This window comes from Brassica rapa, chromosome A10, assembly GCF_000309985.2.
Source record: "Brassica rapa cultivar Chiifu-401-42 chromosome A10, CAAS_Brap_v3.01, whole genome shotgun sequence".
Lineage (NCBI taxonomy): Eukaryota > Viridiplantae > Streptophyta > Magnoliopsida > Brassicales > Brassicaceae > Brassica > Brassica rapa.
The window spans coordinates 11051517-11068768 of record NC_024804.2 but is presented as its reverse complement, the minus strand read 5'-3'; the positions used below and the strand labels follow the sequence as shown (position 1 = coordinate 11068768).

The 17252-nt window shown below is 34.6% G+C and overlaps 3 protein-coding genes and 1 long non-coding RNA gene across 4 annotated transcripts; 2 read left to right on the top strand and 2 right to left on the bottom strand.

Moving 5' to 3' along the window:
• Window positions 1-856: 856 nt before the first annotated feature.
• Window positions 857-2952, bottom strand: LOC103845006. The gene is made up of 6 exons (XM_009121834.3): window positions 2616-2952; window positions 1971-2325; window positions 1805-1889; window positions 1630-1716; window positions 1243-1494; window positions 857-1152 (listed from the first exon to the last, which is right to left on the bottom strand). The coding sequence occupies exons 1-6, from the start codon at window positions 2753-2755 to the stop codon at window positions 1076-1078; spliced, it is 996 nt and encodes a 331-aa protein (XP_009120082.1). The 5' UTR covers window positions 2756-2952; the 3' UTR covers window positions 857-1075.
• Window positions 2953-3109: 157 nt separating this feature from the next.
• LOC103845003 lies at window positions 3110-6592 on the top strand. The gene is made up of 6 exons (XM_009121831.3): window positions 3110-4033; window positions 4152-4243; window positions 4330-4452; window positions 4572-5348; window positions 5450-5660; window positions 5761-6592. Exons 1-6 carry the CDS (start codon window positions 3739-3741, stop codon window positions 6240-6242), a joined length of 1980 nt encoding a protein of 659 aa, XP_009120079.1. The 5' UTR covers window positions 3110-3738; the 3' UTR covers window positions 6243-6592.
• On the bottom strand, window positions 6550-8660 carry LOC103845005 (pectinesterase QRT1). The gene is made up of 5 exons (XM_009121833.3): window positions 8051-8660; window positions 7552-7747; window positions 7264-7467; window positions 6946-7181; window positions 6550-6853 (listed from the first exon to the last, which is right to left on the bottom strand). Exons 1-5 carry the CDS (start codon window positions 8410-8412, stop codon window positions 6706-6708), a joined length of 1146 nt encoding a protein of 381 aa, XP_009120081.1. The 5' UTR covers window positions 8413-8660; the 3' UTR covers window positions 6550-6705.
• A 467-nt stretch (window positions 8661-9127) lies between these two features.
• LOC117129284 lies at window positions 9128-12632 on the top strand. Its single transcript, XR_004452987.1, has 2 exons — window positions 9128-10142; window positions 10176-12632. It is a non-coding gene; the product is annotated as an uncharacterized LOC117129284 (long non-coding RNA).
• The last annotated feature ends 4620 nt before the right edge of the window (window positions 12633-17252 follow it).

Here is a 17252-nt window from a genome sequence, read left to right as displayed (position 1 = left end):
ATCATACCGGAAATATTTCACAGAGACACTTAAAATGGATCAGTCTCGTGATATGGTGTGGCTGTGTCAAAAGTGTCAGAAAATTGCTCTAGAAGCTGGAGAGCGTTACAAGAAAACAATGAGTTCAAGATATGAAGTCTCATCAGAAAATGGTTGAAGCTAAAGAACATGTAAATATTCGAAGAGCTGCAGCAGCGCTTTTGGATAGGCCGACCATCCCAGAATCTCGCCGTGAGGAATACATGGAGGTACGTGTCAAATAGTTTCACTGAAACATTTAGTTTATGAACCAACTTTGATAATTTCAATTGGTGTTAGATCGTAGAGAGGCATTATGGCCGAAGCAACCTTTCGCGCGAGGATTTGGAAGGAGTTCGAAAGATTGGGTTGATGAGTTCTAAGGAAGAAAAAAATGAAACAAGTGTAGAAAAACAGATCATTGATAATCTGTTAAAGAACTCCGGAGAAGATGGAGTTAAAAAGGTTTTGTGAAGAATGGAGGCAACAGTTCGTGAACGATCTTCATCCTACAAATTTACCTAGTGAGTGGGGCATGTAACATTCACTTCACAAGGATGTCTTCTTTTGTTTTGTGGTTAGTTTAGTCGTTTGTGACTTTGACTTCATCCTAGAAATTTACCTAATGACTGGGGCATGTAAAACTCACTTAACAAGGATGTTTTTTTTTTTTTTGTGGTTGGGTTGGTTTAGTCAAGAGTCGTTTGTGACTTTGACTGTGAGCATTTCAGCTCGTGCTCATGAACTAAGTGTATATAGATGAGATTACTCCAGACTTTTGCTTTTGTTCATTCATTACCTGTTATGTAGAGATTTACTTTCAAGCATACATAATGTGGAGCTAAAAGAAAATAATATACAAATTTAACATTAAATCCAGTGAAAAATAAACACCTGCCTTATTCAGATGTTCTCAAAAGTAGGTACAATTTGTGAATCATTCGAGTGTATTGATCAAAACGTTTTCAAGGTCTCAGTAGAAAAAATTCAGAAAAAGCAACCTTTTGATTTCATTTTGGATGGTCAAAGCTGAAGAATTCAATCTCCACATATAAAGTTAACCATCAGCTTGAAGAGTCTTCTGCAAGCAAATCGAAACAACCATCGGACCAGCCAAGTCCCCCAGCGTGCAGCCTACATTATATATAAAAACCATACACATCAATCATTGTTCCAAACCAAAAAAGAGACATTACACCAGATTTATCAGTGTCGGGGGCTTACCGATCCATTGTCCAGTGGAGGGACGCATGAGGCAAGAGCAGATACCAGCTCCAATGGCAGCGAATACTAAAGAAGCACCACATCTTACTGTGATACCCACAACTTTGTTTCCAAGATCCTTGGCTTGCTCTGCTATCTCCACTTGTTCCTCGTCTTCTTCTTCGGGTTTGGGTTTAACATAACGGTTAACACATCTGTAGATTTCTATTCCTACTTGAACTGTCCACGATGCTGCAATCCCGAGGAAGTGTCCTGAAAACACATCCAATGACCAAACATATTTATGTACACGTTAAAAAAGTTATGGTAAAAACTAAACAATGACCGATCTCAAGCAGAACAAGCTTTTGATGGAAAGGTCCCGGTCCAAAGAATATGTTACCATACCTCTAAGAGTTGTCTGGCTGACTTTATAGATGTATACATGTGTGGGCCACCCTCTCCCAGCCTTGCGTAAAGTAGACTGTGGCACATCTATCATATGTACACAATGTTATACATTAATATTATGTGATGACAAGTTTGTTGTTGGGGAAAGCAAAGTAATAGAAGATGAAGTTACCCTTTAGAAGCTTCCATGCCATACGCTGTGAGACATAACTAATAGCCAGCCTTTCAAGGACTCTCCGAGTAGTCACAACTGTGGTCTGTGGATCATATATATACCCGAAAACATCAGTTAAAATCATGACACCACGAAGCACCCTTTGATACAAACAAATACTAACCTCACGGGCAATTTGCTTGACAGACTTTTTAAGAGGAACAATCAAGTCTGCGCCACGGCGTTCTTCCGCGGCATTGTTAAGGAAATCATCATCGTCCTCTGAAGCCGGTTTAGGCTCCAAAAGAGGCAGATAAAACATGAGGAGGGATCTCACTGTGGTCATCGCAAGTGCCCTGAACTCGAAGGCGGAGAAGAGTGGTTTTGGCTGGATATTGTAAACCTTAGAGCTAGTAGGAATGTATGTAGGCGTCTGAAGCTGCAAAGTATCCGCAGACATCTTTCGTATAGCAGCAGCAAGGTAATCATCATCTATTGCAGCTGCCGCATCACAATACGCAACTCTAGGCTCAAAAAAACTGTAATAACATTAACAGAAGAGAAACACATGTTCAAGATTAAGAGATTGTAAATAGATTACAAACATCGTTGATAACATCCTACTAGATTGCAAAACATGATCTTGGCTACTAGTAGTTGATGTAACGTTGGGCTATAGTGCTGTTTCAGCTCAATCAAAACCTAAAATCTAGGCTTAAGATCAATCCTAATCTCAGAAGAGATCCTACTTATCAATCCAATCATCATATCCATCACGATCTAGTCAATACAAATCGAAAGAGAGCATCAATCAAGACACGATACATACCCGAAGAGAAACCTAGACGCGAAGGGAGCAGTGGCGAAAGCAGATACGGCGGCGGCGGAAGACAGAGAAGACGATGAGTGAAAAGCGTGTTTGTTATGAGATTTCTTTAGTAGATCTAAGACTATAGCTATTCCCGCCATTATTACAAGGTTAAACGAATCTCCCCAAGGTCAATCAGAAAAAAAGATGATGAAGAAGAAGAAAGAGTGAATCTACGCTTGCTTAGTTGTAGTTGTAGATTGATTTTCTAATCCATTAAAAGAATAATTTTCTCGAGAAAATAAAAAACGTTTATAAACAACTTCTGTGTTTCTCGGACAGCCAAAGAGACAAGAGATTAGAAAGAAAAGAGTTCTGTTGACTTCTTCCCTTTTGACATTCTCTCGTTTTAAAGGCCCATAATATCATAAACTGTAAGCCCATTAAAGGCCCAGTATGTCCTCTTCCTTCAACAAGCAGCTGCTTTTGCCAAACCCCTGCAACTTTCAGAGAGAGAGAGAGAGAGATCATCCATGGGAATACGAATACCCTATTTTCTTCAGCTTCACCTTAATCACAACTCAGTTCCTTCCTCTTCACCCTTCTTCCGATCTTCGAAATCGAATAATCGATCGCCGTTTTTGTGTTGTCGCCGCTTTTCTGAGCTGTCTATTTCACGTTTGTTCCACGACGGACTAAAACCTTAGGATCGGTCGGTACAAATCATCTTCCTTTGTTTTCTATGCCCATTTCGTATTCGTCATGCTTCAGCTGATTACCGCAGTCAAAGTCGTATCTTGGTGTTTTGCGGCGCTCTCCAGCTTGGATCACTGTCTCCACGGCTTCGTCTCTGGTCGCTCCGCAGATCTTCGTGACTCTCCACTCACTGGATTCTTCTCCGCTTTCTCTAATCCCAACTTCTTCTTCGTCCGGGTTATTTGATTTCCCTCCAAGCTGGAAACTTTACAGAGACGTCGACGATTTAGCTGTTATGCATTAAAAGGGCTTAAAGAAGTTTGCTTTAGGGTTTCCACGGCATAGGGGATTTAGGGTTATTGTTGGTTCGTCTTAGGGGTAAGGCTATGAACTGGCGTCAAGGCCTGTTAACATCCAGTAGTTAGTTCTTTATCTGAATGTGAAAAATATGTGCGAGAATGATCATCGTTTTGTGGAGTGGAAAGAGCATTTTGTCTCACAGGAGAGAGGGAACCGTGTTGTTCATTACTTCCTCAAGGATTCTGCTGGTGCATCCATCTTAGCTGTGGTTGGGACTGAGAGAAGTGTTAGACACATGTTCTACGTTGTCTATGAGGATTTTGTGCGTTTCTATGGTCCCGAGAATTCGATCCATGCGGGCTTCAAATGGAGGTCCAGGAGAGAGGTTGTCGACTGGCTCACTTCAATGCTGTCTAAACAAAATGCACAAGGAAACTGGTCGAGTACGTATCTAGCTTTATCTTGTACCATGTGTGACAATTTTCTCTGTTGGGTCTAGGAGGGAGTCTCTTCTAACTTTGTAACCGGTTATTTATAGAACTTGTTTACTGTTGATTACAGAGTCGCTAAAATGTGATTCAGGGGAATCTAATGGGTCTCCTGAATTTCCAAGCAATGGATTTGCTGCTCAGCGAGCTCAAGCAACAGAAGAGGTGATGTTTAGCTGCTTATTGCTTTAGACAATAAGTCACTGCATTTTTACTCTCCTGTAATACTGATGGATGAATCTCTCTCACAGGCCCGGCTTCCCATAAACTTGAGGGTTCACATTTGGGATATTATGTGGTCAGGAGCTTCCTGGATGTGTGGCAAACAGCTCAAACATTACCCATCATTCTGTAGGAATGGGACAACTATAGGGGTAAGTTGAATGTTCGCTATATGTTGATTTGTCATTGTGTTTGGATCTGTTAAGTTTTTGAGCATGGATGGAACTCTGTTTACTCACTTGAAGGTGTATTTCTTCTTTTGGATTTTCAGGTGCACTCTTTTGTATTTGTCATGAGCAAAGGGGACGACCGGTACGTTGCGTATCTTGAAGATATGTATGAGGACAAGCGTGGCCTAAAAAAGGTCAGAGTGAGGTGGTTCCACTGCACAAAAGAAGTGAAGGGTGCAGTTGCTCTCAAAAACCCACACCCAAAAGAGGTTTTCATCACCCCTCACTCACAGGTCATCAGTGCTGAATGTGTTGACGGTCCTGCCACTGTCTTGACCCGTGAGCATTATGAGGAGTGTATAGCGTCTTTTCCTAATTCTTTATTGGAAAGGGTACACATGTGCTATCGGCAATTCAGGAGCAACAAAATTAAACCTTTTGACTTGAGTAAATTGCGTGGATATTTAGACCAACCGATAATGTCTTGCTTAAGTTCGATGGAGTCTGGTCCTGTAGACTGTGGGATGAATAAAGAGGAAGATGAACCGTGGAGCGAGGGTGAGAATGTAATGGTTGGCGCTGAGAGGAGCAAGAAAAAACAAAGAAGAATGATGTCTGATCATCTGTTCACAGCATATGAATCTTCATGTAAAAGACTCAAACTTGATGCCTCGGGAAAAAGACTTTCTTCCCCAAAGGCTCATAAACATCATTGTTCTAATGGAGTTATCAAGGCCGATGCAAAAATAGAGTTTCTGTGTCAAGATAGCGGTATAAGAGGCTGCTGGTTTAGGTGCACTGTTCTGGAAGTATCAAGGAAACAGGTTAAACTCCAGTATGATGATATAGACGACGAGGATGGATATGGAAACCTTGAGGTATATCATGCTTCCACAGCCATTGCCTATTTAAATTTTGATATATAGTCTTCTGGTTGTCTCCTAATGTTTTTTTTTTCTCTTTCTCATGTTTTGAGTAGGAATGGGTGCCAGCTTTGAAACCTGCGATGCCTGATAAGCTTGGTATGAGGTCTTCCAACCGCCCAACAATCCGGCCTGCTCCTCCTGATGCTAAATCAGCTGACTTTGATCCTACAATTGGTGAAGCTGTTGATGCATGGTGGAATGATGGTTGGTGGGAAGGTGTTGTGATTGCCACTGACAAACCGGACTTGCAAATATATATCCCTGGTATGATTTAGTGTTTTCCTATTGTTATCTCTCACTCACTAGTTGTCTATCTCCATCTTTCTCTTAGGGCTGACATGTGTTTTGGTTTTCGTGATGTTAGGTGAGAACTTATGCTTAACGGTGCAGAGGAAGGATATTAGGATTTCGAGAGACTGGGTGGGAGACAGCTGGATTGACATCGATCCTAAACCGGAAATACTCTCTCTTGTATCATCTGATGATATTAGCCCGGAAGCCAAGCTTTCCGTGTCTTCCACTCTTTCAAAAGATGCCAAGGCAAAGCCCATTGTAATGCAAGATATTGTCGAGGAGGCAGAACCTAAAGGCGATATACTGGACATTTCCCTTTTAGGAGAACAGAACAAAGAGCATAAAGATGATGGGGTTGTTAAGAATGATGATGATGATGAAAGTATACTTTCGAAAGAAGAGGATAAAGAGGTTGGACTTGGAAGTAACCAAACTAATACCGTGCAGGAGGACCACAACGAGGATGATGTTAACGGTAATGATGAGAAAGCTCGTAAATCAGAAACAGTCTTCACACTGTCAAAAACTACTACCACGCTAGTGACATCGTAAAAGATGCTTTCTTGAGATGAGCTTATATATATAATGATGGTAATTCTGGTACGTGCCACGTCTATGGAAACTTTAGTGTTTTCTTTATGTATAGATATATATTGACATAGTTTGCAGAAGAAGAAAAGAACGAAGTGATTGTGGGTTTGACTTGGTTGGTGCTGAGGAGAGACGAGTAGGTAAAAGGTTGTATAGAAAAATTGAGGAGGCATGATTTTGGTGGTTGCATTTGCTTTCAACTGATCTTAGAATAGGATTATTTGGTGACTTGGTTTATAAACCAGCTTGTAAGAAATCTCTCGTCTTGAAAACCAAAATCAAATCTTTTAATAAAAGTTTAAAAGCACGCAGATTCTGTTTCTCTCTGCGCTCAGTTTTAGTACTAATTACACAATGTATATTAAAAGTATGATTAGGTCATCATCTCCTGTTAGCTGAACGGTACCCTTTGTCAGTAAGTGTTTTAGAGTCTCAACCATTGATCTCCAAATATGAACTCCCTCCCAAGAAAAGGCTTCACTTCATCTTGGGTAAGACTCCTTGACCACGGCACTCGACCTCTTCTCTCTGCTCCTCTTCCCCTGCAGTTATACTCCCCGAACAGCACCTTACTGCACAAACAAAGAAAAAAAAGAAGTCAGTCTTTTTGTTGGTTTTTCAGACAGAACAGGTTTTAGTTTGGTAGCTGAGGATCTTCAGTTACCTTTGCCTGTCAGTGTCGTCCCAGTCACTCCAGCCCACAGGAGTGATGATATCAGCAATGTAACAGTTTGAATAAACAGTTGTCGAGTAGTTACCCCAAGCTCTCCCCAGGTAAACCTTCCCGGTTCCACCGATGTCACAGTTCACAAAGGAGAAACCAGTATCATCACTCTCTTCACTTCTATGGTGAGCTGCGATCGCACCAAATCTCCTTGCGGTTGAGCGGATATCACAGTCCTGTGATGTTTTCCTCAGATAAACATTGTACATTTTTTATATACTATAAAAGGATTGAAGATGGATTGATGTTTTATTATACCTGGTAAAGAGACTTGGCGTTGCCGAAGATGAAATCGACACTTCCTTGGATGTGGCATTGGAAAAAGTAGTGAGAACCAGTTGCATCATTAAGAGTGTCTTGTGATCCCAAAACCCTGACTTTATAGAACATTGCCTTGTCCCCTGTTACCCTTAGCGCAACCGCTTGCTTCCCTTCCTCTCCCGCCTCTGCCACCACCGTGTTCTGCAACTCATTATCCATAACGTTGAAGAACATAAATTCAAAATGCATGTAGAAGAAGAACACAAGATAGAATGGTTTTAGGACCTCGAAAGTGATGGCAGTGGCGCAGAAGAAATCAGAGTCGATTGCAACAGTGGCGGTTCTGTAAGTGCCGAGTTCAGTACCATTGCTATAAGGGTCTGAGGACTTATCGCTCCAAGTAATGACTGTGTACTCCGCGTAACTCTCATTGCCTATGAAGGATATGTACGGTTTTGTCCTCGGCACTATCACCTTCTCCCTGCAACGACCAAGACATAACGTTTTTTTTTTTATATAACACAAAAACAGAATTTTTGTGAAACAAAGAGTATTATGACACAGACACAGATTCTGTAATAATAATAAAAACCGAGAATTTCGGAAAAGATGTAGAGAGAGAGAGATTGTATTACAAAAACTACCCCACGTAGCTGATGTGTAAGATAACCCCCACTAACCCAAGAACTTAGCTTCAACTGCTTTTATTTATATTTTAAAAATAAAATAAAACGTTTCTAATTTTTGATCAAAACACGGTTTCATCAGATTTGTTTGATTTTACCTGTAAACGCCGGGAAGAATTAAGATTTTAACTCTTTGAGAATTGGAATCGGGAACCATATCAACAGCTCCTTGAACTGTAACAGAGTCTCCTCTTCCTCTCTTATCAACCACGATCACCCTGCTCGCGTTTACAGTCGCCATATTACTTTCTTGGTTTACCATATTATTATCCTTCACCTTAACGCTGGAGCTCCTCCTCTCTCTTCCAACTTCTTCCACAACTCTCATGTCTTCCCAGCTTATGTAATTCTTCAACTCATTACCTTTATCATCACTCTGCAACAGTCTCGACGACCCTGAACTCAGCAGAACCCAAAAACAGAACAACAAAACCGCGGGAACAAAGGCTTTGTCTTTCATGGAGAATGTCTGTGAGAAAAAAAAAACCTTGTAGTCAGAAGACCAAACACAAACAAAAAACGTTAGTGTATTTTTTTTTCCTGAGTTGTGGAGGAAAAACGTTTTAAGGTTTCGTGGGAGTGTGAGTTAGACTTAGAGAAGAAAACTTGGCAAAGTTTACGTTTATATTTTACCTTGCAAGTTTTATTTTATGTTGGAGAGTCTTTAGAGGTGAAAGGTCGTGTGAGAAATATGGGTTTATTAAATACGAGGAGCCTCTCTTTGTTCTGTCTTCTTCTTTTTAACTCTTAAAATCCTCATAAGATATAACTCTATCATCTTTGTAATTAAAACTTATCTCAATTTTATTACATTTAACATCTGTAATTATCATCTTGTAATAGTCACTTTATATATTTTCTGAAAATATTGCTTTAGTTAAAAGAATCTTTAGATTATTATCTTGAAAAAAAAAATATATATATATATAGATATATTATAGAGATAATATGTTAACAATCATATGCTTGAGAAGGATGCATGTCTTGTAATTTAAATTTTATAATACTAGGATTCAACAATCATATGCCCGAGAAGGATACATGTCTTTGATAGTTATGATTTTATGTTTATTTAGAGTTCTATTTCTCCTAATTTATCCGAGTAACAACGGATTTTAAATAGGGCAGGGCAAATAAACCGAATCCCAACCGATCCAAACCCGATATAAATACCGAATGAATCTTGTTTTATGAAATTTCGGGTTATGGGTATTATCTGAACTGAACCCGGACCTAAATGGATATTCGATAGAACATGAGACATTCAAAATCCCAAAAAAAACTTGTACCAAACATGATCTCAGTTCCTAATATATATCCAAAATACACTAAGAAATTATTGAACATCGAAAATAATTATCTATTACATGAAGGTTGATAATTGAAGGTGGCGGCTGAAAATTGAAATTTTTAGATTTTGGTTTTGCTTTTATTCAATATTGTTTCTCATTTCATGAGAATTTTGATTTCGTTTTATGTATCATTTATTTGATTTTCTATCTATCAGTAACTATGTTTACTTTTTGTTTGATTTTAAATGATCACGTTTGATGTTCTTTTCTTATTTTTGAACCAATTTACTTACGCTTTGGTTACAAAAGGTACAAATCATGTACTTTAAAACCGAAGAACCGATTTGTCTTATGTTTTGGTTACAAAGTATGTAAAAATCATGTATATTTAAACCGAACCCGAAAGTACATCGGACTGTACCGGTTCTTTGAAGATTTACCAACCCCGATCCGAACCCGATAGAACCCGAACCGAACTTTCATATAATCCGAATGAAGCTGATTTTGATAAACTTGGAAAACCGAGGCCCAATTTGATAAAACCGAAACCCGATTGGGACCCCGAAGATAATAGTTATGTATTTTTACAAAGAAAAAAAAAGAGAAGATAAATAGTTATTTACTAGTGTTACAAAACAAAAATAGTTATGTACGAAGTTTTTTTGACTAATTTTTTTAATGTACTAAATTTTTAAAACATCAATATATTATGATCAGTATGATTTTTTTTTTTGAAGAAAAAAGTTCTTTACTATGCAAACTGAGAAATTAGCTGTGTTCTAAGTGTTATTTATTTGTACTTGTACTGTCTTTTGACATGTCATATAGTTGATCAAATATATTCTAAATGTCGAGAAAGAATAGTCGTATAAAATTGGTTGCTTTGAAATGGTACCACGTTACTAGAGTAGTTTAGAGATGCGTCGTCCAGTTTACAGGTTGATTTTGGTTTGAATACTTTTTGCTCGATTAAGAAATTAAATAATCAAATTGAAAACAATACATATTGTGGATTTGACTATTTTCTCAGTTTTAAGGGAAACCAATAATTTGAATGATAAAGATCCAAAGCTGAAGGAACTAATAGCAGAAATTAAGAACTTATGAGCAGAGTATGATAATGCGGACAAATATATAATAGTAAGATCAAGTTAGTGCAACTTCTTATCGTAGTACCTAAAAGATTAGATTAACAATCATGAATCATGAAAAGATGAAGGCAAATCAGAAGAGAATTAACTAGAGGTGTGATTAAAGAAGAATGAAATTGCAAACATGATTTTGGGGTCTTGAGTTCTGACGTTAATGTTAATCAATATTTAGAGTTACGTTTAGTCATAAGATTTACGTGTTCATATTCAAATGCAAAGATGTTTTATATGACATCGAGTGATTTATAAGAATTTAAAATAGCAAGGTATCATTATGATATGTAGGCAATAGGCATCATCGACATTGATAAACTTATATGGGCATTTTCTTGTATTGGGTTGGGTCATTACCTCAGTGGGCTTAAATCGTGGATGCAGTTTGAACGACGACGCGTAATGCTCATTTAGCCACTATCGTTTTGACGAATGTGGATAGCTAAAGTATACTTCTGTCCTTGTCCTTGATCATCCTCTCTTCTCGTACTTGTTCCTTGAGTAATAATAGTCTCTGACTAAAGGAGAAATACGTATCTACACTAGTTACAGGCTTACAGCCCATTTCCGACAAAAGTTTTCATTGTTTGGAACCAATGAGCTTACAGGGAATGGGGCGGCCGTATCCTCTGATCAAGAACAAGCTCAAGTACATTGGATAATTAGTGAAAATGTGCACTTCATTCTTGAGTTAAGATCCATTTGACAAGTATTATGAAAGCAAATCTTCTAAAGAGATTTAGCTTCATACAAAGACGCGATTCCCGACCAAAAGTCAGTCGACTTGGACTGATTCAAACAGGTAGTTTCCGAAATATAGTCGGAGATGGGAAAACTTGGAGATTACGTGGCAAATTATAGTTGGAGCTGTCAGTAATTAACTAATTTACTGCTCGTAATTATTCATGAAAAATTGATTCAGTAAATCTTGTGATTATTCCTAATGAATGGATGTTGCGGGCAGCACTAGGGTCAATTTCATAATAAAAATTATTACATGGGTCATTAAGCTAAAACTATAGCTTTTTCTCTATTTTTCTTCTCAGTATACAAGTAAATTTTTTTTTTTACAAAAACCATGTGGGTCATATGATCCCCTGACCAAGAGATGGCTCCGCCGGTGGTTGCAGGTGGAGTCACACCTTTCGTTCTTGCAGGTGTTGAATTCAAGAGAAAGGAGAAATCGACCGATACATATATCAGAATCTAACAGTTCCGATCAGTATATGCACAAATGATATATACAATAACACTTAATTAATTAAAATTCAACACACAAGATAACAAAATACGACTTTTACATAAATCAACCAATTTTTCATTAGTTAAAGTAAATGTAACAAAATATAAGATGTCAGTTATAGGTCGCTTAACTGTATGTCGTACATAGTAAATAACAAATACTAGGTAGTGATCCGTGCCAGGCGCAGGGTTACATACTTAGTTTATGTTACATAATTGTAATTTTGTTTCTAAAAAATTAGTTTTACTTTATTGATTTTTCAGTTAATTAACATTTAATTATATAGGTATAAAACCAGAAAATATTTAAAGGTCTTTTACATTAGGGCAATTCTCTCAAATAACTATTTTTTTAAGTTTTTGTCACAAAAATAATTCTCAAAACTATTTAATTTGTAGTCACTCTTTATTTTGAAAATTTTAATTTTAATTTTTAAAATTTTGAAATCTTGTCCTCAAAACCTCACACCTTAACTCTAAACTTTAAGTCTATATTAGTTAACCCTACGGTGTAAATGTATTTTTATCATTTAATAAAACTTCTTTTGGTCATTTATCTAATTGAGAACTATTTTTGTGATAAGAAAAAATAAAAATGGTTATCTTAGGAAATTTCTCTTTATGTTAAGTACATGTATTATAAAAACAAATATCAAATTTTTGGACTTAACTTAATGGGCCATAGGCATATGATTGTCTTGTACAACTGCAATGTAATGAACTACCAAAAATGTAAATATGAAATCTGATTTTTATAGACTAATTTAGTGGTTATACGTATATAAAGTATATGTATTATAAAAACAAACTAGAGCTTGATCCGCGTACCCGCGCGAGTTTTGATTTTGGTTTTTTTTCTTTTATATAATTTTAATGATTTTTTTTTAAATCCATAGGTTATTTGGATATTTTTAGTTTCTTACGAACCAACCTAGACCCGGAAAGAGACTCAAACCCCGTCCAAAAATTTATAATACTCAGATGGATTTTAATTTTAAAATCCAAAAACCTGTATCCAAATAAAATTGATTTATATTCGAGTGGACTTGGATGTTCATGTCTAACTGATTATGTACTCAAAAAAATAGTTAACCGATTTGAATTCTTATCACGAATGAAGCAATTTCATTCAAACTTGTAAAATTATTAGGTTTAACACATAAGATAAACTAGATCTTGACCCGCGCGCCCGCGCGGGTGTTTGTTTTGCAATATCAATATGAACACTCCAAACACACAATGATTTAGTGAACATGTTCAGTCCGGACTTTGGTACGGTTTCGGTTCAGTGTTTTCGGTTTATTAGTCCGAACATTAGCTACCATATTGGAACCATATCTAATTTGGTTTGGTTTGGTTTAGTTTATATACCATTGATTTTTGGTTTATTCGGTTTTATACCAAAAAAGTCGTAACTATATTTATTTTATTAACAAATTTTAGATTATATATATATAGAAATTGCTATTATTAAAATATAAATATATATTCCTTAGTCTAAATTTTAAATATAATATTTTCTAGTTTATTTAAATATTAAAATAATGGTAAGAAAAATAATAATATTATAAAATTATTATATAATTATATTTTAGCACAAGAAGTTTTCAACTTTACTTGTTCGTCTTTAAAATAATAATATTATAAAATTATTATATATATTATAAAATTAGTTGACAAAATCTAAACTTAACAAATCTTAATTTACAAACGTATCTCCCACATATCACGCAATCCTAATAACTATATTTCCGTATTTATAGAGTACATAACTTATTCCTAAAAAAAATTATAATTAACAAAACAAATGAATTTATTAAATTTCTACGGAATTCACTCATATTTTCACCTTTGTTATCCAATAAATTCTATTAATATTTCAAATGATTTTGAAGTATAAAAAGGGTATATTCTCATCTATATTAACTAATTTACATATACAATATAGATCTTTACCGTGATTGATTCCACAAAATCTAACTGTTAAATACAAAATCATACTATTCTATACTGATATGCATGACCCTATATATATAAAGCATCCTTCCACTCACTTTCTACATATTCAGAACAAGCAAAGAACAAAATGTCCACCAACCAAAATTTTGTTTTTTTTCCTCAACGACTAGATTCAATACTTTATATTTCAGACTGCCAGTGGCTTTTTGTCAATACATTATTTGATCAGTGTAGATTTCAGTGCATCAACGATGTGGTATCTACTTTTAGAATTAATAAAGACTGATTTCTTTATTTTATTTTAGCAATACATTTTTCGTGAACTACTTACTTTTTAAATAATGCATTTGTTTTTATTTTGGATAAGTTAATTCAATTATCTTCCAATATTTCAAAGAAGTGTATCAAACACAATCATTCAAGTATATTGAGATATATCCGAGAATCAGTCATAAGCGAAACATAAATATAAGGCAAAGGTTCAATCTGTATTCTAATCCTATTTGATTCTAAATTGCTTTCTGAAGACGAAATGGAAGAAAGTATATTACAAACCGTATTTTTGTCATGATGTTAGGCATATGTGATGATTTAGTGAACATGTTCAGTCCGGACTTTGGTACGGTTTCGGTTCAGTGTTTTCGGTTTATTAGTCCGAACATTAGCTACCATATTGGAACCATATCTAATTTGGTTTGGTTTGGTTTAGTTTATATACCATTGATTTTTGGTTTATTCGGTTTTATACCAAAAAAGTCGTAACTATATTTATTTTATTAACAAATTTTAGATTATATATATATAGAAATTGCTATTATTAAAATATAAATATATATTCCTTAGTCTAAATTTTAAATATAATATTTTCTATTTTATTTAAATATTAAAATAATGGTAAGAAAAATAATAATATTATAAAATTATTATATAATTATATTTTAGCACAAGAAGTTTTCAACTTTACTTGTTCGTCTTTAAACTCTCTGTGTTTATTACTGCTTACCTATATTTGAAGAATTCACTTGTAGGTTGTGCTTAAGTCTTATAATCTCGTTTCTCTTAGAGAATTATATGGTTCTATATCTGCAACATATGTGAAAAGAGTAATCTCGCTTGGCCTTTGATGTAGGTGTAGTTCAATAGTTAGACTGAATATATAGGGATAATTAAATGTCTTCTTTTTTTGCATACAAAGGTACATCCTGGAGAAGAATGATCCTTTATCGGTGAGTCACAGAGAACAATACACATATCACATATGCCTAACATCATGACAAAAATACGGTTTGTAATATACTTTCTTCCATTTCGTCTTCAGAAAGCAATTTAGAATCAAATAGGATTAGAATACAGATTGAACCGTTGCCTTATATTTATGTTTCGCTTATGACTGATTCTCGGATATATCTCAATATACTTGAATGATTGTGTTTGATACACTTCTTTGAAATATTGGAAGATAATTGAATTAACTTATCCAAAATAAAAACAAATGCATTATTTAAAAAGTAAGTAGTTCACGAAAAATGTATTGCTAAAATAAAATAAAGAAATCAGTCTTTATTAATTCTAAAAGTAGATACCACATCGTTGATGCACTGAAATCTACACTGATCAAATAATGTATTGACAAAAAGCCACTGGCAGTCTGAAATATAAAGTATTGAATCTAGTCGTTGAGGAAAAAAAACAAAATTTTGGTTGGTGGACATTTTGTTCTTTGCTTGTTCTGAATATGTAGAAAGTGAGTGGAAGGATGCTTTATATATATAGGGTCATGCATATCAGTATAGAATAGTATGATTTTGTATTTAACAGTTAGATTTTGTGGAATCAATCACGGTAAAGATCTATATTGTATATGTAAATTAGTTAATATAGATGAGAATATACCCTTTTTATACTTCAAAATCATTTGAAATATTAATAGAATTTATTGGATAACAAAGGTGAAAATATGAGTGAATTCCGTAGAAATTTAATAAATTCATTTGTTTTGTTAATTATAATTTTTTTTAGGAATAAGTTATGTACTCTATAAATACGGAAATATAGTTATTAGGATTGCGTGATATGTGGGAGATACGTTTGTAAATTAAGATTTGTTAAGTTTAGATTTTGTCAACTAATTTTATAATATATCTCGATTAATTATTTTAAACTTAATGTAGAATTCAAAAATGATGGTATACGGAAAGATATGGTATAGTGAAACCGGCTTTATACATTTTGTTAATCACGAATATATAAACTTATAAAAGCAAACCAAAACTATCGTCTTCTAATTCCGGTTTAATCAAGAATGCAACTAAACTGTGTCTAAACATCTTTTAAACACTGAAAGCTATATAGAAATCTGGATTAATAATCAGTACTGGGGGTGTTCTTCATCGATAGTAAATTTGCCTAAAACAGAACTTAGAAAAATGTGTATAAAAATCTTTTGAACTCTGAAAAATATATACAAAACTGGATTAATAATTAGTACTCGATTATTGAAGCTTAATCAAGCAATGTGTTTGTTGCTGCACTTTGATGATCAAACTGTATTAATCTTGAATTTTATGAAGGTTTTTTTATGGAACTTTTGATCAAGCTCTGTCTTTTGTTGTTGTAGGTAACGAAACAGAGTAATGTTATTTTGGTAGAGGTTGAGTGAGAAATCGAAAGAAGGTTGATCAAGCAAGGTGTTTGTTGCTGCACTTTGATGATCAAACTGGATTAATCTTAAATTATGAGGATTTTTTATGGAAAAAACGTGATCAAGCTCTGCCTTTTGTTGTTGCACTTTGATGGTCAAGTAACTTCATTGGGTAAAAGTAGTGTGAGAATCGAAAAACATTTTGCAGGAAATACCGTTGAAATTGTTAAGTTTTATAAGATAATAAATGATAATTAATTTTTTTAATAGTTAATATTAATTCAGTGGCACTCACTTGTAATTATTGAGGAAAACTAAGGGCTAAGTACTATTTGTACTCATGTTTTAATAGATTAGATGATGTTCAAAGACTATAGTTATTATTATTATTAATAAATATTTTTATAAATATTTTTATAAATATATTATATCGCAAAATATTTTGTCCCGCACAAGCTACAAGTTATGATCTAGTGTAAAAAAATAGAGTGAAATAGCAATTAATACATAATGTGTATGGTGTAATCTAACCATCTAGTTGTTATTGTCATTTAGTTAGTTACTAGATTCTGATCCGCCCTTGAAAAAGTGCGGGTATGTTTTTTTGTTTTAATTTTTTTAAGAATTTAATTTTTAAATTTGTGTTTTAACCTTATTTGTTTTTAATTTAATTATGGTAATTATATTAAATATGCCAAGTTGCATAACTTTACATTTTTTCCATATGCATTTCAAAAATTCTTTTTAAACTTTCTTCCTAAAGTTTAAAACATATTATATTTTCTTAGTAGTCAAGAATATTCGTACACAAAAAAAATCCGACTTGGAATCGACCCGAAAATCAAAGTCTCATACTCTATTAAACATGGTATATATACTTGAATGGCTCTTAAAGTGTCATATCCGAAAACCAATATTAAACCTAACCCGCAACGAAAATAGAACAATTGTTTGAAAAATGTATGAAAAATTTACTTTTTAATATATTCTGCTATATATATATATATAAATGAGTTAATAT

Bases quoted from the DNA above. Each gene is read 5' to 3' on its own strand.
- LOC103845006 (XM_009121834.3), bottom strand. From the start codon at position 2,755: ATGGCGGGAATAGCTATAGTCTTAGATCTACTAAAGAAATCTCATAAC. The intron at 2,326-2,615 runs GTATGTATCGTG...ATGTTATTACAG, and splicing joins GCGTCTAGGTTTCTCTTCGG to TTTTTTTGAGCCTAGAGTTG. The intron at 1,495-1,629 runs GTATGGTAACAT...ATGTGTTTTCAG, and splicing joins CAGCCAGACAACTCTTAGAG to GACACTTCCTCGGGATTGCA.
- LOC103845003 (XM_009121831.3), top strand. From the start codon at position 3,739: ATGTGCGAGAATGATCATCGTTTTGTGGAGTGGAAAGAGCATTTTGTC. The intron at 4,034-4,151 runs GTACGTATCTAG...TGTTGATTACAG, and splicing joins TGCACAAGGAAACTGGTCGA to AGTCGCTAAAATGTGATTCA. The intron at 4,453-4,571 runs GTAAGTTGAATG...TTGGATTTTCAG, and splicing joins GGAATGGGACAACTATAGGG to GTGCACTCTTTTGTATTTGT.
- LOC103845005 (XM_009121833.3), bottom strand. From the start codon at position 8,412: ATGAAAGACAAAGCCTTTGTTCCCGCGGTTTTGTTGTTCTGTTTTTGG. The intron at 7,748-8,050 runs GTAAAATCAAAC...TGGTCGTTGCAG, and splicing joins ATTCTTCCCGGCGTTTACAG to GGAGAAGGTGATAGTGCCGA. The intron at 6,854-6,945 runs GTAACTGAAGAT...TTGTTTGTGCAG, and splicing joins GACGACACTGACAGGCAAAG to TAAGGTGCTGTTCGGGGAGT.